At 43.3% G+C, this 24,726-nt stretch overlaps 2 protein-coding genes across 2 annotated transcripts in view; one reads left to right on the plus strand and one right to left on the minus strand.

Moving 5' to 3' along the window:
- Nucleotides 1-11,005: 11,005 nt before the first annotated feature.
- LOC147441162 (protein NRT1/ PTR FAMILY 8.3-like) overlaps nt 11,006-24,726 on the plus strand; it is a 34,334-nt gene continuing 20,613 nt past the window's right edge. The window contains exon 1 of the mRNA XM_086482858.1: nt 11,006-11,268. Within this exon, the coding sequence (XP_086338984.1) occupies nt 11,188-11,268 (81 nt within the window). The 5' untranslated portion in view covers nt 11,006-11,187. The remainder of the gene's footprint in view (nt 11,269-24,726) is intronic.
- On the minus strand, nt 17,331-20,054 carry LOC147441163 (uncharacterized). Its single transcript, XM_086483815.1, has 5 exons — nt 19,165-20,054; nt 18,583-19,056; nt 18,082-18,427; nt 17,819-17,980; nt 17,331-17,753 (listed from the first exon to the last, which is right to left on the minus strand). Exons 1-5 carry the CDS (start codon nt 20,052-20,054, stop codon nt 17,331-17,333), a joined length of 2,295 nt encoding a protein of 764 aa, XP_086339941.1.

Below are 24,726 nucleotides of genomic sequence, written 5' to 3' on the forward strand. Positions count from 1 at the left end.
GATATACATGAACTGCCAAGCATGAAACAAAAACCACTTGTGGACACTCTCATGTCAAAACAACCAGCCCAATCTGAGTCCGAAAAAGCATGTAAGTCTGGTGACAATGATCCCCCCTTGGGATAAAACAAGCCAAGGTGTAAAGTGCCACTAAGGTAGCGGAAAATCCTCTTGACAGCCTGCCAATGCTTAGACCCTGGGCTATGCATGAATCTCCTGACCTGTGAGACTGCAAACTGAATATCTGGCCTCGTGCTGCATACATAAATGAGGCAGCCAACAACAGTTTGGTAAAGTGTGAGATCAGCAGGATCGCCAGCAACATGTAGACTCAACTTCAAACCTGTTTCCATGGGAGTGGCAATAGGTGTGCAGTCCTCAAGTCCAAAATTACATAGCAATGTCTCTGTGTAACTTTTCTGACACAAGGCAATACCACCATCACACTGCTTAAACTGTATACCCAAGTAATGATGCAACAGCCCCAAATCCTTCATCTTGAAAGTAGCATTCAAATCAGCCTTAAATTCAGCAATATGTCTCTCATTTCGTCCAGTGAGCAGAAAATCATCGACATAAACAACCACAGTGAGAAGTACATCACCCTCATGCTTTGCATACAATGTGCTTTCTGTTGGACTGTTATGAAAGCCTTGTTTGACCAAACGAGTGTCAGCTTTCTCATACCAAGCACGAGGAGATTGCTTCAACCCATACAAAGCCTTGTTACATTTGCACACTTTGTCCTCTTGTCCTTTTATGACAAAACCGCGAGGCTGCGTTACATAAACTTCCTCAAATATGTCACCATTCAAGAAAGCAGTAACAATGTCTGATTGATGTACATCCCAACCAAAATGAGCTGCCAATGCACATAGAAAACGCACAGTAGTCATACGACGAGTGGGAGCAAAAGTCTCTTCATAATCTATGCCTTTTTGTTGTGCATAACCCTTTGCAACAAGTCGAGCCTTATGGTGATCGATCTCACCATCCGGCTTGTGTTTTAAATTGTAAACCCACTTCGTACCAATGCCCTTTTTGCCAGGAGGCAAATCACATAAAGTCCATGTGTCATTTTCTATAAGTGCATCATATTCTGATTGCATGGCAGCCATCCAATTTTTTGAATTCTGTGCTTCATCAAAAGACAGAGGCTCCTCAACATCATGTAAACTAGACACAGCCAAAGCATAACAATCTGATGCATAAGATGCATGGCGAGAGCCTGAATGAGTACGACTAGACAAAGGTGCATCCAATTTATTGTCACACAAAGTGTGCACCAGCCATTTTGGCATACCTCTAGCCTGCTCATTTTCAAACCTTTCCTCATCAAGTACATCATGTACATCTGCATCAGTAATAGGCCGATCTGTAACATTTTCAGAAACCCCCATAGGCTGTACATTTGCCTCATTGGAAATTACATTCGTATTTCCACCACTGAAAAGAGGCAACAAAGTGTCATAAATGTCCTGCGAGCTTACATTACTGTCTCTAGTACATGACAGCAAGGGCTGCATAGAATCTTCCACAAACACTACATCCCGTGAAACCAGAATACGTTTTGTTTGCGGATGATACAACCTGTAACCTTTGCTTTCAGCACGATAACCAACAAAAATAAATTTGACAGCCTTATCATCCAATTTTTTGCGCTGCAGTTGTGGCACCAAACCATATGCCAAACAACCAAAAACATGCATGTGCTCAATAGAAGGCTTTCTATCATGCCATGCTTCATATGGAGTAATAGACTGCAAAGCTTTCGTAGGACACCTGTTAAGTACATAAGTGGCACACATGATGGCCTCAAGCCAAAAAGAATGCGGCAAAGCTTGACTTTTGACCATACAGCGTGCCATTTCCATCAGTGACCTGTTTTTCCTCTCAGCAACACCATTTTGCTGAGGTGTATAAGTCACTGTACATTGGTGTTTTATCCCACGACTAGCCAGAAATGCATTAAATTCATGAGACATATACTCCCCCCCTCAATCGGAACGGAGGGTGCCCATAGTACATTTCGCGACATTTTTAGCCATAGCCAGAAATTGTTCGAAGCACATAAAAACTTTGAACTTCGCTTTAAGCGGAAATACCAATGCATGCCTGGAGTAATCATCAATGAAAGTCACGAAGTACAGGTAATTGCCCAAGGATGGAGTTTGCATGGGCCCACAAACATCACTATGCACAAGCTGCAACCTGCATGTGGCCCGAACTGAACCGTCCTTTGGAAACTTAGAACGCTGCATCTTACCCAAAATACAGCCTTCACAAACATGTTTGACAGGTGCTTCAAGAGGCGACAAAGAAGCAACCATATCAGATTTCTACAAACGCAGCAAACTGGCAAAATTCAGATGACCAAAACGTGCATGCCAAAGTTTTGCATCTGAAATAGCCCTTGAATCTGCAAAAACATTTACAAAATTTTGTCCACACTTGTCATACAAAGTGAGCTTATACAGCCCACGACACAAAAGACCAGATGCAACAATTTCATCACCAAAACTGAGATCATGAACTGTACATCTGTCATCCACAAATTTGACTACAAGTCCAAGTCTAGCAAGTGCGGATACAGACAAGAGATTCTTCTTGATCCCAGGTATATAAAGTGCATCAACAAGTGTGAAGGAACTGCCATTTGTAGCAGTAAGCACAATCTCTCCAACTCCCTGAACTGGATAAGAGGCATTGTTGGCACAAGTGACAAAATTCCCATGGGGGACAAACTCGAGAGAGGTAAACAATTCATGATGTGAGGTAATGTGCTTTGTAGCATCACTGTCGAAATACCACATATGTGAATCTGCAGCAACTGACAAGCATGCATCATGGATAGCAGGATTGTAAGTGCACTCTGCGCTAAAAGCCCATTCTGCATCAGCCTCAACATCACAGTCTCCTTTCATAGAAGACTCAACAATGGCTGCATTTGTAGTGGAACCAACATTTGTAGTGGAACCACCCTCTTTCTTCTTAGCCTCTTTGGCCTTCAACTTAGGACACGACTTGATCAAGTGATCATTAGCTTTACAATAATGGCAACGCATATTCTTTTTGCCCTATACAATGCTCAGGGGAAAAAACCTCCTAAAGAGGGAAAAAATGCCCCGACGGTCCTAGTGTGTTCACACACATCACTACCACATGTATATGGCAGCAGTCGGCCGCGAGAGAGAGAGAGAGAGAGAGAGAGAGAGAGAGAGAGAGAGAGAGAGAGAGAGAGAGAGAGAGAGAGAGAGAGAGAGAGATGAAAGTGACGGCGCTTGTTCTGAAACTGAGCACGATCGTCCCTTTTTTTTGTGTGGTGGCTATGGCCTATGATAGGCAGCGGATAGGGAGTGAGAGCAGATAAATTTTTTTTTTGTTGATAATTGCTTCTCTGGCATAGCGGTGGCAGGCTGCATGCAAATGCATGAGAGAGAGAGAGAGAGAAGTCTACAACTACGTGCAAAAGCGGATGTGAGGACTTCGACCACTGAGGAGGGTGGAGAGAGTTTGCACGAGGTGAGGAGTCTAAGTTGCACGAGCGGGACCGGGAGTTGTAGCCGTTGCATGGCATGTGTGAAGTGAGGGAGAGGAAGAAAGATATGACGTGGTGGGTGCACACACTCAGAGAGCTTTGTTTCAGTGGAGAAAGAAAAACAAAGAACGACGCTACCACGAGTACTACACTGGTTAGTCGCTAGTGACTATTGAAGCTCACGTCCACATGCATGCTAGAGTTGACGAACAATGGTTAGTTGATGCCTGTGGACAACCGATAAGGATCTGAGATGATGGAATTGGGTAGGTGTGCAGTGCGCGTTAACATAAGGTGCATGCAAAAAGTTTCCATTCACTAGAGTGGCGCCCCTAGTTCACTGCATGGCCCTTGTTGCTGCATGTTGCTGCTGAATCTATCCTACAGGCAAGACAACTGGTTGTTAATGGTCGCTTGATTGTCATTGAGGGCGACACTACTGCCATCCAGTACAAGCATTATCGCCTCGGCTCCTAACGACAATTCCTAGTTGCTTGGGTTGAAGCCCGCCAAAAATTTAGTCATTAAGGTGCTTGAATGTACCTATAGATCCATCCTTATATATATTTATTTAAAGGTTGTTATGGGTCCGTTCCTGTGTAAACTTCCCCTCCTTACTCCCCCTTTGCGGAATTTTTTGGTGGTTAATTACAAGTAACGGATGCCTAATAATTCTATACCAAAATCTCTCTAATTACGATCTTGCTCGCTCTTTTTCGAACTTCTCTTCTATGTTTCATGAAAGAGATTTGATTTTTGTGATATCTTATCTAGCGATACATCCTATCCTTTATCGGTATTGAGTATCATCATAAGCTTAAGCTTAATCTATTCAATTAATATAATTAATTAGCATAACTATACTAATAATCACTATATCATTATAGCAAGGAAGGGACTCTGTAACTTAGGCAACCAACAATAATTACTACAAGTTGAAGCAAATAACAACACCGATAAGCATTATTAAAAAAAAAAAAAAACTTAACTGCTGCCTAGAAAAGAAAAAAAAATCTTCAATTTTTTGGAGCGTGACCACTGCTCTGATACCACTGCTACAGCCGGAGGCGTGGAGTTCCCTGCAAAATACCCGAAATAGCATACTACAAAGCATAAAAAATAGACTAATCGACATACCCGACAACCACATAGACGCATAATTGTGAGATACACGAACAGAGAGAGACAGAGTGCGAGAGAGAGCAATAGGGCACGTGCAAACGCACCTCCTAGAATGGAGTGCTACGCCGGCACGGCGAGAGAGAAGAGAGGAGAGTTGAGAAGAATAACGCAGACACTGGGTGCAATCTCCCCCCGTGCAAGAGTGAGCATTTCCCTCTTGCACGTATTTATTTATAGATTTCTTGAATGCCCAAAAATGAGTACAAACTGGCCGTCCGGACATAATTGGCCAAAGCTCATAAAGAGCACTTCAATAATCAAATATACATAAAATGTAATATCCTTCTGCATAATCCATTATCTGTTGATGCTTTTGCCACCTATCAGCTGCAATAGATAATAAAATATCAATTCTATAACACACACACACAAAGTTTGTTGAACCAACTAACTTAGCAATAAATTTATATATTTATACAATAGGGGCTTGGGTTTGCTCAACACTACCCAAAGGAAATTGCCCTACCTAGAATCTTATCAAATAAGTAAAATGAATACCTAAAAGACAAATAAAATAGGATCACATTCGACATTTTCTTGAGATGCATAAACTTTAACGCCCTCTTTGTAGCTCATAATAGAAATATGTAGGAAGACCAAGTCAATGAAGAAGCTACCTTGGACACCCCAGTACCGACTCTACTATTGGATTTGCTACCATCAACCTATCCTTGAATTAAATGTTACCTTGAGCATTGGTTGTCTCATGGAAAATTGAATTGTAGACCACACTACGCCCAAGAATCCCCATCTTGATTTGTGAACCTATCACGTCCAAAATTCCCAATACGATGAACTTTGGAACACACCCTATCAATAATCGGCCAACAATAATGGATTGTGCACACATCCATAGTGTTTTGTATATATTGTGTTGGTTCCTTTCCAGGTGCATGTGCCTTGAACTCCAAACACAGGTTTAAATGACAATAACTTGAACTCTAGCACATGTGTCCAAATCAAGGATTAGGAGGTGCTCATGTCCCCTCTCTGTCGCTCACATGCCTCTCTCTATCTGAAGCATGTTGAGGAAACCCTTGTCTAGGCTAGAGATCTTGCGACAAGGGCATTGTCGCCACCCCCACATTTTCCATGCCATCATCCTTGGTGGAACAATTTTCATTGTTGTCTTTGTCAAGTTGGCCTTTGCCTCTGTCCCTTTTTTGTGCTCATTCACTTGCCTTTCACTTTCCAATCCTGATACCAATGGTGTATCTATACCTCCCTTATGGACTTCATGAGAGATGAGGTGCAAAATGAGTACTGGTCCATGGACTATCCATCACTGAGAGTTGATCAAGTATCAACCTTTGTCATTTCATACCACCGACTAGTGAGCTTCAATGGCACACAACTAACTTTGCTTCAGGTTCTCGCATGAGCATCTCAAAATGTTATTCATAAAACCTCCTTCAAGAAAAAAATGCAACATGTTTGAGCCCTCTCCTCATAGCATTTCAAAACGCATGATTGATAGGACCACACCTTTCTACACCGCCTCTAATTGGAGACATAAAATGCTACCCCATGGTGCTAGTGTTTCAGAACGTTGTTTCTTGTCGGAATCTTAGGACGTTCATTCTGGAGCAAAAGCTAGCAAGAAAACACCTTTCAAAACACACATCAAATTGGTCATCACCTTCTCTTGGTAACGTCTCGAGTGGTAGTCATCAGAGCTTGATAGAGATGATGCCTTTTAGTTGGGCATTTCAAAAGGCTTTCGAAGCTAGTCCTTGCAGAGTAAAGAAAGTGCCAACCTGTGGGAGCTCTCCTAGTCTTGCATTTCAAAACAATGGAGAGCCACACCAAAAACATTGGGGCAATTTTCAATAGCGATTGAAGCAAAGTCCCTTCCAAGTAGAAATGATTGTCTCAATAGGGATAATATCCCTCATAAATGGCTATCTCCAATTCTGCTTTTCTTCTTCTTCACACTCTCTCCCATGGTCAATGAGAGAATGGCTTTGATATCATGTCAAAATTGACAATGCAAAAGTCTACAATGAGAGAGAGAGAGAGAGAGAGAGAGAGAGAGAGAGAGAGAGAGAGAGAGAGAGAGAGAGAGAGAGAGAGAGAGAGATTTTATTATCATCCTTGGAGGTCAAATATGACATATGGGAACAAGGTTAAATGTGATGTAGTATGTGGGCGGCGAGTGATTCTCAATGCTCTAAAATTGTGGTGATGGGAGTTGCAATGGAGGACCCACGTTGTGGTTGGGAGAGAAAAGTGTGTAGGTCTAAGTCATTGCTAGTAATGTGAGGGAACCACGTTCGGATGTGACCAAAAGTTGAGCTCTCTAGTAGTGTGTGGTACCCAAACTCTCGAACTTGTAGTGAGCATAATGTGCACAATTGATTCGACTCTTTTGCATTGCCCCAATGCCCTGCCTCACATCGAAGGGAGTGGGAGCTAAGCCGAATGGCTATGATAATGCATATCGCTGACAAGGGGATATGATCAAGCACATAAGGGTGAGTATGGTTTCCTTTTTTAGTGAAGAACATGGTTTTGTAGTTAGGGGCAAAATGGGTGGTGTAATGTATAAAGCGTGACCCACCAAATTTCTCCCAAGCCATAATACATTGGCATTGTAGAAAAGCTTCATTCACTTGGGAGTCAAGGCATCATGTAGCAATTGTAATACATCCCATCTCCCAAACCACTTTTTCTGTCTTGCATCCATCCTGTGCTGAAGATCTTTCTTTTATGCGTCTTTTGAGTTTGTTTGCTTACTTCCCATGCAATTTTAGGAAGTCTATTTGAGGGGCTTTGACGCATCCTTATCATGTACTCCACAACCTTTTTCATACCCATATCATGAATTGGAAGAGATCCCGACTCAAGAAGTAGGAGCATTTATAGTGTTTGTGTCTTATTTTGGAGAAAGTTTGTAAGAAAATGCTTTTGGACATTCTCAAAATCTTACCAAGTAGACTTTGAGATGCTCCCACCCCACATTTCAACTCCATAAAGAAGAATCGACATCACCAATGTGTCAAAAAGGTGCTTCTTGAGAACCCAACATTTGATGTTTCCCGCATTACACATGTTCTCAAATTCATAGGACACTCTCTTTTTGGCTTCCAAATGAAACATAGCACATTCATGCCACTTGTGATTGGCATGAACCTCAAGGCCAAGGTACTTAAAGCTCTCAACAACTTCAAGTGTCTTATTATTGTACACAATGCATGGCTTCGCCTTATGGTTGGTTTTCACAAGCATAACCTTTGTTTTAAATTCATTCACGATCAACCCACTATGCAAGCAAAAGTTCTCAAGGGCAACCATATACTTTTGTGCATCATCTAAAGTGTGTGCTAGAAGCACTACATCATCCACATACAACAAAAGAATGATTACCACATTACAAATTGTGACCTCTTCAATGCCTTTTTCTTGCATAAAGTCATGTACCATTTGTTCCAATTGATCGATGCATAGACCAAAGAGAGTTGGTGACAACGGACATCCTTGCTTAGCCCCAATAGTGCTTGCAAAGAATTTTGAAATTCCTCTTTCCATGTGCAATTGACACATCTCCTTCTCATAGATAACCGCAGCAAGCATAAACTCACTTGGCACTTTGAGTTCTTCGTTCCTTCTCCACAAATTGTAACCTGGAATAATATCAAAGATTTTCTTGAAGTCGACAAAGCAACAATAAATCAGTTGCCTTTCAACCGAGTTTCCTCCATAAGAATATGAAGAGTGACAAGATGATCAATAGTGCTATGGCGTTTACAAAAGCCCGCTGGTTCGATTGCACGCTTGCCATTCTCTTCAACTCATTCACTCAATTTTATTTCCATTATGTACCCAAACAACTTTTCCATAAGAGACCCAATCATTAAAGTCTGGTAGTTATTTACATTTATTGCATCACCTCCTTTATGCAAAGGCTTGACCCAATTAGTGCTCCAATCACAAGGCATACCATGTTGAAGTGCAAAGTTGAACATATCACACATTGAATAACGTGTGGATCTCTCGTCCATTTAATCATTTTTGGGTTTGATACCTTGAAGATCTCCTGCTTTGCAAGTGGCCAATTTTTTGAGCCCGTTGCGCACATCCTCAACAATTGAAAAAAGAGGGTATACATGGAGGGAACCATAAAATGACATCTTTCCAACATTTGGTTGATCATATAGTTGCCTACAATGTGTGCATATATCCATAAAACTCAAGCTACCAAAACTCTCAACCCGATTGCCCTTCAAGTTTTTCCAATTTCTTCCATGTGTGTGTGCCTTTTCTTGGACTCAAGAAAATTGATGCTTGACTTCCCATATTCTTCTCTTCTTTTGATCAATGCCTTTTATGTACGCAAATGACTTTGATAGTTGTCTTTGTCCATAGTTGCATGTAGCCTTATCAAAGACTTTTGAGCATCTTGACATTCTTTATCAAACCACCTTTTGTGTGATCTACTTTTGTTGATACCATGGACATGCTTTATGGCAAAGCATTCTTCGACACAAGAATAAAACTTTCTTGAAATCTTCCCATTTAGTTTCTAATGGTGCATCATATTGAAACTTTGCCATGAATAACTTTTACGCAACCATTTCAATATACATTGGTGCCCATTTAAAATCCATACAAAGAGATAACTTCTCTTCCGTTCATGCAAATCTATCGGTTCCACTCCACAAAGATACACCATTAGCAATGAGCATACTCATGCTATTGAACATGTGTAAAAGTACTTTCCACAATGATCCGGCTCTTTCTCATCCATTGAAGTATGATCATACAAGTGAAATTCCAATGTATGATTTATTAATTTGTTGAGTATCCTGTTGCAATGTTTTTGTGCGAGCATTTATATCCCCAAAGACAATAACATCACCTTTGCCTTTGAAATAAGCAATTTCCTCCTCTAAATAAAAAAATGAATGATCTCTATCCATGTAAGCATAAAAGGAGGGATTGTTGAAAATATGTATGCAGGGAAACGCACACAACTTGGAGAAGACGAAGGAAGCTTAAGGCACACAACAAAGAGTAGTATTACTTAGTGTGGAATGAAAAGATAAGTTAGCCCTAGAGTGATGGGCGTATATACAATGCAAGGGGAAAAAAAACCTCCTAGTGAGGAAAAAAATGCCCCGACGGTCTTAAGTGTGTTCACATACATCACTACCACATGTATATGGTAACAAATCCCTCTTGGGAGTGATGCGGTGAACAAGAGCTGAGACATAATGTAAAGGGAAGTGCCATGCTCTGAGTGCATGATCAATCCAAAAAGGGAGTAAGCCTAAAGCTTTGCAAAAAGTTTCAAACTTCTCACGAGGCAATGTCTTTGTGAAAAAATCTACAAGGTTGTCCTGTGTTGGCACATAAGCCAAGATGATCTCTTCTGTTGAGAGTCTCTCCCCGACGTAGTGGTAATGCATCTCAATGTGCTTTATGCGAGCATGAAAAAATGGGCTTCTTGCAATTGCCAATGTGCTCTGACTATGAGTGTAGATGACATTGGTGTTTCTTGTCCATTATTATTGCTTGTTGTCTTTCTATCATCCATGTTTGTTTGCTTTACTTGTGATTGGTAGCAAAGTATTCATCACATTTGCTTAGCATTAGACAATAGATTCAATATAAATTTATGTCATAGTCCCTTGTTTAGGTTTGTTAATCAAGAATTCTTGCTAAGCTAGCAATGTCCAGTCCAACACCCAAATTAGCCATAAGGCATTTGAGCCATACACACTCAACCGTAGCTATGAAGATTGTCATGTACTAAGCCTCACAATTGGAAGTGGCCCCAATAGGTTGCTTCTTGCTCGACCATGATATGCATGAACTATTGAGCATGAAACAAAAACCACTTGTGGATACTCGCGTGTCAAAATAACCAGCCCAATCTGAGTATGAAAAAGCATGTAAATCTGGCGGCAATAATCTCCCCTTGGGATAAAACAAGTCAAGATGAAAATTGCCACTCATGTAGTGAAAAATCCTCTTGGCAATTTGTCAATGCTTAGACCCTGGGCTACGCATAAATTTGCTGACCTGTGAAACTGCAAATTGAATATCCGGCTTTGTGTTGCATACATAAATAAGGCATCCAACAGTAGTCTACTAAAGAGTGACATCGGCAGGATCACCAGCATCATGATGACTTAACTTCAAACCTGTCTCCATAGTGATCACTTGAGGATTAATCTGCCATCGAATGGCGCAAAACCAATCTTGCTCCTCGCAATTAATAGGGCCCATTGATTGCACCTCACATGGGGACGAGAGTCCAAGAAACCACATCGGGCTTAGCTCTTATAGACGGAATCGTGGTTACACGCAAGTCTCAAGGATTCGAGGTCGACCATCCTGCCCGTCGCAAAACTGATCGCCTGATCCTGAGCTCCTCCATGCATGGCACGCCGAAAATAGACCGTGCAACCAAGCCTACTGATAGGCTTCGCTAGTGCCAGGAAGCAGACGAACGTAAAATTGCGATGGAGCCCTCTCACTCTACGCCTCTTCTGTCGGCTCCAATCCAAGCGCCTGCTACTTCTTCAGACAACCTTTGTATTCCTGTAAGTTACCTTTTCTCCTCTCGTTAAAGCTTAACGTCTTGGGGCCCTGCGTCGCCATCACTTTTCTGGCATAAGAGCATGTATTCTACTTGTGATTGGGGCAGAGGGGTAGCATACACTTGCACATGCAAGCAGTTATTGTGCAGCGATACAATTTTGTCGCATGTATCACGGCTGTTCTCTGCAATTGTAAGGGCTTAACATCTTGTAGGATTTACAAGGTCATAACTACTGTATGTAAGAGGCTTTGTTCAGTGGAAAGGTGTGCGGTCATTCTAAAGCAACTGATCTTCTCGGAGTTCTCCAAGTTCCAACAAAAAGTAACAGGTTTTGCTGCTAGGGTATTACAAAGTCTCACCGTAGATGGTCAAGGCGTCTACGTTAAGCATAGTGGCACCATGGAATTGTCCACAGTCTACTCTTTGGATGAGGAAATTTTGTAGTGGAGTTAGTAGTCTAGCTAGCAAAATAGTTGGGAGGATTTTACCTTTTCATTCATCGTCTTTTTGAAAATAATAGAATTACGGATTCCATGTGAATGCGCACTTCTTTGACATTTATTTTTGGCGTCTTCTTAAACGTATTGTAGAATTCAAGGCAAATTTATTGAAGAACTACATGTGCGGTTGTAGAGGCTCTTGAATCTCCATGCATTGTCTGCTTGCAAGGATTTGAGTTTGTCTTGTTTTCTTAGAAACATTAGTAATCATCTTAGCAACAAGTAGAAAGACAAGTCGCTCCTGAGAGTAATTTTAGCGAGACACCAGGGTAGACTATCGTGCCCACCCGTGGAATGGAACGGTGTGTGCACGAAAGCAGTCATGAGTTTCTGCCAAGCTTGTATCAGCTACATAGACCAAAAATGCAGAGCTTGTACACCATGCCGGGATGGAATGTCATCATGTCACTAAAGTGTTGTCGTGGCATTGCAACTGATGATGTGGCAGGCTGTATAGACATTCTGTAATTTGCGCCACGTTTAAAGGGTTGCTATCGTGGCATTGCTTACACAGTGAACAATTGTTTTGGGACGTTAGTTTTTTGTATCTGGTACTTTTCAGGCCTTGGGATTTGAGATATGAGCCTTGGGCAGACCTGTGGCAGCTGTAGATTTGTAGAGAGTCTCTCCTTAGCCTGTCTAGATCAATAAAACAGAAATGGCAAAAGGGTTTTGGCCGGTGAGCTAGTGTTTTGAGGCCAATGCATCTGGGAGTGGAACTCCGCCACTCTCTCTCTCTCTCTCTCTCTCTCTCTCTCTCTCTCTCTCTCTCTCTCTCTCTCTTTGCGCGGTTTATGACACCAGGTGAGCATGGCCACTCACGCTCCAAGCGGTGGCGTTGAAAGAACGGAGGGTTCTCAAAGAAGATTTAGTGGGAGATTGCGTAGTAAGGGCTCCACATCCCAGAGGATCTATAGGGCAGAGGATCTATAGGGCTGGAGGTGGGTTCGCTCCCTCATGGAATCGGCCTCATAGATGTGGACGACCCCTTTGTTGCGTGCACAATTAGAAACTACCTTGGGGATGACGGTCCCTTATATAGGAAAGGACTCCCTCAGGTGGCCTTCATCTTTGGGGGCGAGGGATTCCCCTCTGGGAGAAACCTATGAAGGGCGGTTTGTGTTCAGTGAAGAGTGCGTGCGAGAGCGCGTGTGTGTGTGCAGCAATGGAGAAGAGAGGAGGCACAGATTTGGGTGGACTCCATACACAATAGTGTTAGGGTTATGAGTCCTTATTCTTTTGTATAGAATGAATGGTCAGTGTTAGTTCCTGGTTAGTCTCCGGCCGCCCAACACTCAGGCGCGGCACATTGGGCTTTACCACCCCAACAACCTCCCACTTAAAGGACAATGTGACTTTAAGCTCGGGCGATAATGTATATATACATACAATACAGGTAGACAATGACCATGATTATCTACCCAATGTCCATAAGTGCCCGACAATGTGCAAACCGCTTTGAAGGTAAGCCCTTTGTTAGAAGATTAGCAGGATTCTCAGTGGTGTGAATTTTGGCAAGCTGCAGTCGCTTGTCCTCAAGCACCTCACGAATGAAGTGATACTTCACATCCACATGCTTTGTCTTTGCATGGAACATTGGATTCTATGCCAATTGTATAGCACTTTGGCTATCACAATGTAATACAGGCATCTCAACATTGATTCCCAAGTCTCCCACTAGCCGACCAAGCCATATAGCTTCCTTGCAAGCTTCTGAAGCTGCAACATATTCAGCCTCTGTAGTAGACAAGGTAACACAATCTTGCAAACGAGATCGCCATGAAACTGCACCTCCAGTGAATTCAAAAACATAGCTTGAAGTGGACCGTCTCTTGTCAAGGTCTCCTGCATAATCTGCATCCGTGTAACCAATGACACATGCTTCCTTTCTTCCAAAGCAAATGCACATGTCTTTTGTACCATTCAAATATCGTATAACCCCTTTTACTGCCTCCCAATGTTTCTTGCCTGGATTTGACATATATCTGCTAACAACTCCCACTGCAAAATCAGGACTTGTAGCAATCATAGCATACATCAAACTTCCAACTGCAGATGAATAAGGCACTTTTGTCATTTCAGCCTTTTCCTCTTCAGACTTAGGGCAATCATTTTTAGAAAGTTTCACATATGGAGGCAATGGAGTACTCAATGTCTTTCCCGTCTCCATATTGAAACGCTTGAGCACTTTAGCAATGTACTTAGATTGAGATAAATAGACCAATTTCTTGCATCTGTTTCGCTTAATGCGCATGCCAAGGATATGGCTTGCTTCACCCATGTCTTTCATTTCAAAGTTTGCATGTAACTGTGACTTCAAAGCTGAAATCTCATCCCTGCATTTCCCGGCAATTAACATATCATACACATAAAGGACCAAAATCAGCAAATACCATCTTTAGCTCGCTTAGTGTAGAGGCAATGATCCATATTGCTACGTGTAGCCTTGAGAGAGCATGAACGAGTAGAATTTACGATACCACTTCCTTGATGACTGTTTTAGACCGTAAAGAGTCTTTTCTAACTGACATACCAAGTCTTCATTGCCCTTCTCAACAAAACCTTCTGGCTGCTGCATATAAACTTCTTCTTGAAGATCACCATGCAAGAACGCCGTCTTGACATCCATCTGGTCAAGTTCCATGTCGTCTTTAGCAACCAACGCAAGTACACACGCAGAGTAGTCATCTTGACCGGAGAAAAGATCTCATCAAAGTCAATACCCTGCTGCTGCTTAAATCCTTTAGCAACAAGCCGTGCCTTGTACTTGGGTTTATTATCATGAGGTGTAATTTTCTGCTTGTACACCCATGTGCATGGTAATGCCTTTTTACCTTTAGGCAACCGAACCAACTTCCAAGTTTGATTCTTATGCAACGAGTCCATTTATGATTGCATAGCTTTCTTCCACTTCGCCTTGTCATCCATTGACATGGCTTTCTTATAGCAGGAAGGCTCTCCGCAATCTGTCAACATAATGTAGTCCAATGAGGGAGTAAATCTATCAGGAGGCCTTGAAACTCTTGTAGACCTTCTAATAACTGCTTGAGCCGGTTGTCTCTCAGCAACATCTTGTACTACACGAGGATTTTGCACTTGTTGTCTGACATTAGGTACTTCAGTCCTATTGTGGACAATTCCATCTTCTTGGAAGATAACTCTCCTGACCTCCACTGTATGCACAGGCTTCTTATGCATCTTTTCTTCATTGAAGTATACATCATTGCTGCGAACTATCTTTTTAGCTTCAGGATCCCATAAGCGAAATCCCATCTCGCTAGGATTGCCATAGCCAAGAAATATGCATTTCTTTGACTTAGGAGCCAACTTGCTTCGAAACTCCTTTGGAACATGGCAATACGCTTCACAACCAAAGACTCTAAGATGCTTGTAAGAAGGGGGCTTCCCAGACCAAAGCTCTTCAGGTACCTTCTCATCTAAAGCCTTGTTAGGAGATCTATTAATAAGATGGACAGCAGTTGCTAACGCTTCCGCCCAAAATCCATTAGGTAACTCTACATTAGACAACATGCTACGTAACTTCTCTTGTATGGTACGGTTCATCCTCTCAGCAACACCATTTTGTGTAGGGTTATATGGAACAGTCAGCTCTCTTTTTATGCCTTTGGAATCACAAAAATTTTGAAAGGCTTTAGTGACATACTCACCACCATTGTCTGACCTCAAGCACTTTACTTTCTTGCCAGACTGATTGTCACCAGCGTGTGACTACTATCTATCCTTTTTGTTGATTTCTTTCTTATTATTTATTTACTTTCACTTTTTGGAAACACCCCTCGGGAAGTCTAACTGCCCTGCATTGCATAGCTAGTGTGGAATTGTTCAGAGGGAGTCCAGGCCTGAGGGCAAGAGAGCACTAAGGTTGGACAAGGACTATGGTTAGCCAAAGGGGGGGTCATTGACTAGCCAAAGTGGAATCCTTTGCTACAGGAGCTACATTTCAGTTTTTGATGTGGCTGCAGTGTACAAAGAGGGTCGGATGACCGGATACAATGGCAGCATCTCCTAAAATTTAGGGAACTGCTATTTTGGGACTTGAAAATGTATTCGCGTCATTACCTCCGGAATGACAAGGGGAACATTTTATTACTCTGCCGCGAAGTCAACTGGGCAACCGGTCAGGATATTTTTAAGCGGCGAACCCAAAACGGGAAAATGCTTGTAAATGCACCAAGTGGCACATTTCTGTGCAGTTGCCTCCTCAAGGAAGAAGTGGCGCTGAATTTGAAGAGAGGAGGGCTCATCTGCAGAGTGTCAGTCACACAGGTTAAGAGCTATGGAGTGCTTCCTTTCCCTCTTATGTACAGTGCGGTGCCAGGAGTGATGCCTTGCACGATATGCACTGCTCTCTCTCCCCTATGGCAGTATGTTATGCCCCACTAGTGGGCTTTTCAATTGACCAATGTACAGTTGTGTGGGTTCATGCGCGATTGCCGAGGCAAGAGCCTCTTGCACAGGTAGTGGATTAGCTAGTGGCTAATCCCCCGCAGGTACAGGTGAATTCGGGGAGGTTTCACGTCAGAAATCTCGTTTGATTCAAAGGGCAAGTAGCCCTACAGGTGCGGGAGCTCGAGGACTTGCTACGGAGGCGACCGGCACGCGAAACGGAGCCCGAAACAGTAAATTACAGCCTGCTGTGTATTTTTGCAGGTTTAGGGTTTTGGCCCTAAACGGACCCTAATACCCCCAGGAGGTTCGGGGACGCGAGGGACCGCTGTACAGGTGATCTGGCGCATTTTCAGGGCTGAAAACAGAGAATTCAGCGTGCTGCAGATTCTTGCCAGGTTTTGCAAAGTGCCCGTATGCATCGGGAAAGTCATTCAATGCGTGGGAATACTGATTGTGAAGGGTCCTAGTACAGTTATGCTACCGAAATCTGTCCGGAACAGTTGAAATTCAGCCAAGCTTGTGCGGGGCAGCTTGTAGGGAACGATAGCGTTTATTCCCTCTTTTAAACAATAAAGAAATACCGAAAGGGGCGCCTAAGTTAGGGGCCAATCTGGTGTCGGTCTTCTCATACAGGTGCATTTTAGCAGCCTGTATCCCTTTCCCCTTTGTTGTGTCTTAAAAGTACAGGCAAAGTGGGCCAAGGTTGATGTGTACGTACTGTGCATTCTGTATATGTACGTACTGTACATTGTTTCGTACAGGAAAATTTTTTATGTACGTAAAAATACGTACCATTGGTAAAAAATAGGACATTCAACACTTTTCTACATTTAAGAGACCTCAAACATTCAAGAACCAAAACAAACCACTTTGCATGTACTAATTTCAAAACACACATCAGATACATCATACTTGACACAAATTATAAATCCGAGCATTGAGCCGCAAGCGGCAATACTAAAAGCACATTGTACCATATGGCATACTGCGAGAAAAGATGGATCATGGTCCACATACAAAACTGTGTCAACCAAAAAAGGCTCATGCTAGAGCATACAAGTAACAAATGTCTGATGTCAAGACTCAAAAGTAACAAAGACTAAGCAATAACAAACTGTCTGGAATCTAGACTCAGGACTCTACTCTCTGAATCTCAAAACTCCTCATCAGATGAGGATGATGACTCTGCTGAAGAGAGCAAGTCCCCATCTGTCAGGACGTTGTCCTCTTCATCATACTCTGGCTCTGCCATCATACTCTGCTGTCCTAGATCATCATCCTCCGTAGGCTGAATGAGAGAAACAGCCTCATTTGCCCGTCTCCGAGGAGTACGGACAGGAAGCTTTCCTCGACGAATGGCCTCTCGTCGTACAATCTCTGGATCTGCATCTCGCCCGACTAACGGAAGACTGAGAACTCGTGCACGTGACCTCGTCACACGTCGATCCACACTCTCCAGCTCTCTGTGTAGCATGCGAATAATCTCCTCCTGCTCGTTCCTCACAAGCTGCTGCTGCTGCTGCTCAGTCTCCTCTACACTCTCCTCCGATACCAAGTGCAATTTTGATGGATCTGCCTGTTAAATAACAAAATACAATTCGTATTACGCGTTATGCTAGCCCAAAGTTTCAACTTTCAAACCTGCTTGGGTGTCCCCAAAGCGTGGTAATCTCGCACAAGCTTCATATTTGCTCGGCAATAGACCAATCTCTCTAGTTGTGTAGTGCTAAGTCGATTGCGGATCTTCGTGTGAATAAACGAATAAGCGCTCCAATTGCGCTCGCATGCACCAGCAGAGCAATCCTGCATGTGGCATGTGTCAATGGTGACAAATTACAATGGACATGGTCATAGACAATGCACAATGAACCATGTACGCAAAATGTAACGATAGAAAACTTTACCTGTGAGAGGAGACGTAAAGCGATACGAGTGAGCTTCGAAAGACCTTGTCTTCCATAACTCTGCCACCATGTAAGAGAGAATTTCGTTGCCTCTGGCCTCAACACCACAACTCTATTAAATGATGGCCCTAAATTATTCTCATAGCTAGCGATCTCTGCATCAATGTCCAGCTGATCATCTTCCTCATACATTCTACCAATGTACTCATCCTTGCCTTTTAGCAGACTCCTCTCATTAAAGAGTTCTGGCTTCTTGTAGAAAGGATGAAGCAATGCAGCCATCGCATGAATGGGCCTACTCATAAATGTCCATTGCTTATCTACAATAGCCAAGATCTCTTCTCCTCTGTAACTCAACAATGAACATTAGTTAATAGGCTGAATTTTGAGTCTTGACACTATGGAATCAACAAGGTGCAATACATTATAGTATTACACTATATAGATTAATCATTAATCATTACGGAAACAAGTACAATGTACATAGTAGTAAGTACATACCGATCCAGCGCCAATGATCTACAGCCTCTGATGTGTGTCTTCATCTCATGGAAGAGATGATAGACTAGGCCCATGGTGGAGCCCTCCATGTCTGTGACGCGTAGCAACACATAAACTGGCTGCAATGCTGTGATCAAACCCTGCACCTCCATCCAGAAGGACTCATCAAGCACCCGCCGCTGTATGTATCTAGTGGACTCCTCCTGCGCGTGACGCATATCTCTCCACTTCGGGTCCACTACTGTCTGTAGAAGTGGATCCCTCAATGCATAGAGTCTCTGCAACACAAGATACATATATGCAAATCTGGTCTTTGAGGGCCGCACCATGTCAAGTGTACTGTGACTCCTAAAGATAGCCAATGCCTGGTGCTTTTTGCGGAAAAACGTAGTCATTTTTGTGGCATCAGAAACAATAGGCGACACCCATGTTAACTTCCCTATGTCCTCCATCAACAAGTCAAGACAATGAGCTGCACATGGAGTCAAGACAATGTTGTTAAACTCGGCCTCAATCATCTCACCCATAGCCTTGCAATTGGAGGCATTGTCAGTAACAACCTGCACCACATTCTCTGGGTCAACCTCAAGTATAGCCTGCCGGATGTGCTTATAGATAAACTCACCTGTAATCCGCTCTCCAGCCTTTCCTGCATCAACAGCACGCAAGAAGTATGTGCCAAGGCAAGACGACACAAGAATATTAATGATGTGTCGCCTACGAATGTCACTCCAGCCATCTGAAATGATGGTGCACCCAAATTGTCCCCAACCTGCCTTCACTGGTACCAATGCCTTATCTATCAATGCTTTCTGCTCATCAAGCATAGTAGTCCGCATCTTAGTGTATTCCAATCCCGACAAAGATTCTGTGTGTCCAACCTGGGCTATGGCTCTGACCATCCTCTTCCACTGCTCAGTCCTCAAGACATGAAAGGAGATGTTGCACTCAATGAGAGTGCGAGCAATCTCCATTTCAGCCACTTTCTGGCGCTCCTTTACCCAAGAAAGAGAGGCCACTCGAGAAGGCAAGGTAGTCTGACTCTGCCTCGATGCATGCATCTCTTCATCATCCTCCACATCGACATGCATGGTACGAGCCCTCTTTCTACTGCCAGAGAGCTGCTCCTGAACCTGTGAAGAGGAACCACCCAAGTCTCCCACAAGAGCATCATGGAGAGCATCCTGTGTCTTCTGACTACCTTTCACCTTTTCCGCTGCAGACATTGCTGGAAAACATTCAGCAATCAACTTATCCTTAATGTCCTTTGGTACTTCCTTGCACCCTCCACAGTTATTGGTTGTGCCAATGCTTGTCAAGTGCTTAACCACGCGAGAAATGGTACTGGTGAGCTGAAAGTTACAGTACTTGCATTGCCATCGTCGCGTACCAGTCCCAGCTTGCCCTGGCGTGTTGATGATGCGGATGACATTGGTGTGCTCCTTCCAATACGGGTTGCATGGCTTAGGCATGTTGGCTCCTAAGATTTCTGTCTGCACATTGCAAGTGCGCAATACATATGAAAAAAAATAAGCATGAAGGTCTCGCGTGACGCGGAGAGAGAGAATAGGGAGGGAGAGAGCGAGAGAGAAAGAGAGAGAGGGGTGCTCAGTCTTTACCTTGCATGTTGCAGCTTGCTCCTACGTTGCTCTGCATTTTCCTGCTCTCTGTTTTTCGCTCTCTGGAATCGTGTGTTTTTCGCTCTCTGTAATCTGTAATCTTTGGGACTTTAATATTAGCCAAACATCAAATGGCCAGGCGCATCAAATAGGCGCCCTAAAAAAATACACTCGTCGGCTGGCAAATTCCCGAAAACCAGGAAAAAAAAAAATACTCACGCACGGATTGATCCGTACGCGTACGGATCCGTACATTACGGCCGTACGGTACGGTACGGATCGGATTCGTACGTACGTATACATCAACGTTGAAGTGGGCGACAAATTAAATGGGTGAAAGCAAATAAGGTTTAAGTCTAAGGTCTATTGCCCTTTTTGAAAGTACAGGCCGGTTTCATGGTTCCATCGTCGGGATTAAATCACTTTTTCCCATAGAAGTGAGCCTTGGTCAATTTGGGCTTGAAGACACAGGGGATCATAGACCATACACAAGAAATTGCAATTATGGCTGACATACCAGATGATGTGACTGAAGAGGTTTCCTCCTCACAGGGTCAACAGACACATGAAGTGGGTGAGTCTTCAAGACCACCACAGACGGATGATGATATATTCAGGACCCAGTTGGCTACTGCTGTGGCTATGTTCACACAAGTAATGCAAAACCCGAGGTTTTTAGCCTTTCTGCAACCTACTCTTCCGTCTTCGCAAGTTGGGTCACTGGATCATATTCAAAAGCCTGTTAAGGCTCAAGCACAGGTGATTCATACTGCAGAGTCAATGGAAACACCTGTACACTTGACGGAGAACATGCAGTATCCACAACCTGTGCCTAAGGTGCAAGAACAGGTGGCTGAGATGCCAGTCTTTCAAGCTGTACCAGTTCAGCCAGCCACTTTTCAGCAGCCTATAGCTGGTTCTAATGGGCAGGGAAGCAACCTACAGGCTATGTAACAAGTCTTCCCACGACCTTCAGTACACCCTGGCTATTTTGGAGGTGGACCAGTATTCCAGAGCATGGCTGGTCATGCACCTGGAAATCAGTTTTACACGCCAAGAACAATGTTCGGGGGTGCTCAAACAATGATGCCTAACCCCATGTATGGTGTCACGGGCATGCTACCAGGGTTTCAAAGCACTCAAGGCCAATTTGGGATGCCACAAGCAAATTTTGGTATGGCTGGAATATTAAATCAACAGCCAAATATGGCATTTCTAGGTCAACTTAATAGCGGTCAAGGAACACAGATGAACCCTAACAATGTTCCCATGTTTCAGTCACTACCATATGACAACTTAACGCCGCTGGAGAGGCAAACTCCGTACAAAGAAGGTGGCAAAGGTGTGACATTCACGACCTTTACAGGGTTTGATGATAGGAAGAAGCCTCTGTCATCCCTCCAATAGTTTGACAAGGCCTATGCAAGGGGAAACTTTACAGAGGCTTCATAGGTCCGCAAGGCAGCCACTTTCTTGACAGGGAATGCGGGACAATGGTGGACAACTTTATTGCTTCAAGGGCAAGCTCTGTCCACATGGATTTACTTCAAGCAGATTTTTGCAGCAGCATGGTTATCTGATGACTTTGAAGCAGATGTCATGACAGAATGGCACCAGCTTAATACTGCCACTTGCAAGAATCTGGATGACTACAATCGGAAGTTTTGGAAAGCTCTACTTCCAGTAACTTCCTATAGGTTTGTGCCATTGACAGAACAGATTGAAAAATACTGTTGTGGCCTACCCAAAGGATTGAGAAAGTACTGCACGAAGACCAAAGTCACTACTTTGACGCAGCTCATCGAGGTAGCAAACACTGGCAATGGTTTGCTCAAGGGAGAAGATTGTGAATTTAATACTGGCGTCAAGGAAGGATCAGCCAAGAAAAATTCAGCGAAGAAGCACGTTCCCAATGAGGTTCCTAAAGGGACTCAGGAGCCAGCCAATGCAGGGAAAGGCAAAGCTACGGCTGAATCAGAAAAGGGACCAGCAAAGAAATGGAAAAGACGTTTTCCTCGCAAGTCGGAAGAGCAAAAGAAGGTCCTGAGGTCAGAGAACAAATGCTTCATCCGTGAGCAGCCTGGCCACATTGCTTACAATTGTTTTACAAAGAAAAGGCCAGCTGATTCTGAAGACAAGGAGGACAGGAAAGGAAAGAAGCCCATGGCTGGTCTAGTGTCAGATATGGTGGGCGACAAGCCAAATTCAGATGCAAGTGAGCTTTGCAGAGCATGGGGAAAGGTCAGGGATCAAACAATGCTTATCTTCTTTGATCCAGGTGCCAAAGCCAACTTCATTTCCCCAGAATTGGCTTCAAAGTTGGGAATCAGACCTGAAGAGATAGGGTATACAGCAGAGGCAGGTTTGGCATGTCTTGGCCATATAGAGGCTGTGACACCCATCATCGGAAAGTTGCGTCTACTTATCCAGTCCTATGTAGATGCTGAAGAATTTTACATCATGCCACTGGACGGATGTGATGTGTTGTTAGGTATTCCTTGGTTATTTCGTGTACAGGGAATCATGGATGCCTACAACAAAAAGATCACTGTACCGAGCAGGGGAAAGACTCACAATCTGGATGTAAAGCTTAAAGGGGAGTCTATTCCCACTGTATCAGCTTCTGCTATTACTTCTGTAATGAAAAAGCATCTTTCTGCGTACTTGGTTTTTGCACGTGAAGTGTCAGATTGTGATGAATCAAATTTATCTGTGCTAGATAAAGAAAGGTCAATGTTTTTACAATAGTATAGTGACTGTTTTTCCGATTCATTACCGTCTCAATTACCGCTAGAGAGACCCGAGGACCATGCGATAGATTTGGTGCCAGGCAGTAGCCCACCAAATAAGCCTCCGTACAGGGTTAATGTGGCTCAGCAGAAAGAGATAATGAGCCAAGTACAGGAGCTATTAGAAAAGGGGCTGATTCAGCCCAGTTCATCCCCATTTTGTTCTCAAGTGTTGTTGGTGCAGAAAAAGGATGGCTCATGGCGTATGTGCATCGACTACCGTGCACTGAACAAGAATACCATCAAGAATAGGTTCCCTATACCTAGAATTGATGATATTCTGGACAAATTAGAAGGAGCAGCTATGTTTAGCAGGATAGATCTAAAGAGTGGGTACCATCAGATCCGCATTAGATCAGAGGATGTACACAAGACTGCTTTTAGAACAACGTTTGGCCTTTACGAATTTTTAGTGATGCCCTTTGGTCTCACAAATGCTCCTGCTACGTTCAATAGGATGATGGACAGAATTTTCCGTCCACATCAGCAGTTTGTTGTACATTCTTTGATGACATGATAGTCTACTCAAAGAATGAAGAGGAGCATAGGCATCGCTTGGCCATTGTGTTCAAAGAGCTACGCAGTCATAGGTTGCTCATCAACGCAAAGAAAAGTGAATTTTTTTTGGAAGAGATTCACTAATTGGGACACATTGTCTCAAAGGATGGTGTCAGAATGGATCCTGCAAAAGTTGAAGCGATCAAGTCATGGCCAGATTTGAAGACGGTGCACGATGTCCGAAGTTTCTTGGGACTATGCTCCTATTATAGAAGGTTTATCCGAAATTTCACTGAGATTGCTTCACCTTTACATGCTCTACAAAAGAAGGTAGTCACCTTTACGTGGACACAGAAAGAGATTTCAGCTTTTAATCTCTTAAAGGAAAAGATGACTTCAGATCCAGTCATTGTGTTGCCGGATCTTAGGAAGTCATTTGTGGTCCAGTGTGACGCCTGCGGTAGTAGCATTGGTGCAGTGCTAATGCAATATAGCAGGGTAGTAGCCTATGAGAGTAGAATCTTGCAAGGGCCAGAAAAGACTATGCAAGTCTATGAAAAAGAACTACAGGCCGTCATTCATGCGCTCTTAAGTTGGAAACACTACCTGCTAGGTGCAGACTTTGTTGTCCAAACGGACCATCAAACCTTGTGATACTTCTTGACACAGGCAAAGTTATCTGAGAAGCATATGCGATGGGCAAATATCTTGTCCATGTTCCACTTTCAGATTGTGCATGTGGAAGGCAAGAAGAACGTTGTGGTTGATGCCTTGTCAAGGAAGCCACAAATTTCAGCTGTGTCAATTCCTTATCATCATGAACTTGATGATATGAGGGAACAATATGCAAATGATGAAGATTTTGCAAGGGTCTTCGAGCAGCTAATGGATGGACAACGTCATGAACACTATCTTCTCAAAGATGAGTTCATGATGATGCATGGTAGATTGTGTGTCACAAAGCCATTGCGACGCAAAGTTATGGAAGAGAGTCATGTCCCACCGTATGCAGGGCATCGTGGTATCGATGCTACAGTAAAAGCGGTTGAGACATTCTTCTACTGGCCTACATTGAGAAGAGATGTGGATGCCTTTGTGCGAGAATGCGTAATATGCCAGAAGGTCAAGTTTGACAGGCAAAAGGCACCAGGGTTATTGCAACCACTACCTATTCCAGATAAACCATGGGAAAGTATTGCTATGGATTTTATCTTTGATCTTCCGAGAACGCAGACAGG

Source organism: Adiantum capillus-veneris, chromosome 15 (assembly GCF_014529385.1).
Source record: "Adiantum capillus-veneris isolate H3 chromosome 15, ASM1452938v2, whole genome shotgun sequence".
NCBI lineage: Eukaryota > Viridiplantae > Streptophyta > Polypodiopsida > Polypodiales > Pteridaceae > Adiantum > Adiantum capillus-veneris.

Bases quoted from the DNA above. Each gene is read 5' to 3' on its own strand.
- LOC147441163 (XM_086483815.1), bottom strand. From the start codon at position 20,054: ATGCCTAAGCCATGCAACCCGTATTGGAAGGAGCACACCAATGTCATC. The intron at 19,057-19,164 runs TGACCCAGAGAA...GACTCCATGTGC, and splicing joins CGGCAGGCTATACTTGAGGT to AGCTCATTGTCTTGACTTGT. The intron at 17,981-18,081 runs GTAAAGTTTTCT...TGCCACATGCAG, and splicing joins CTTTACGTCTCCTCTCACAG to GATTGCTCTGCTGGTGCATG.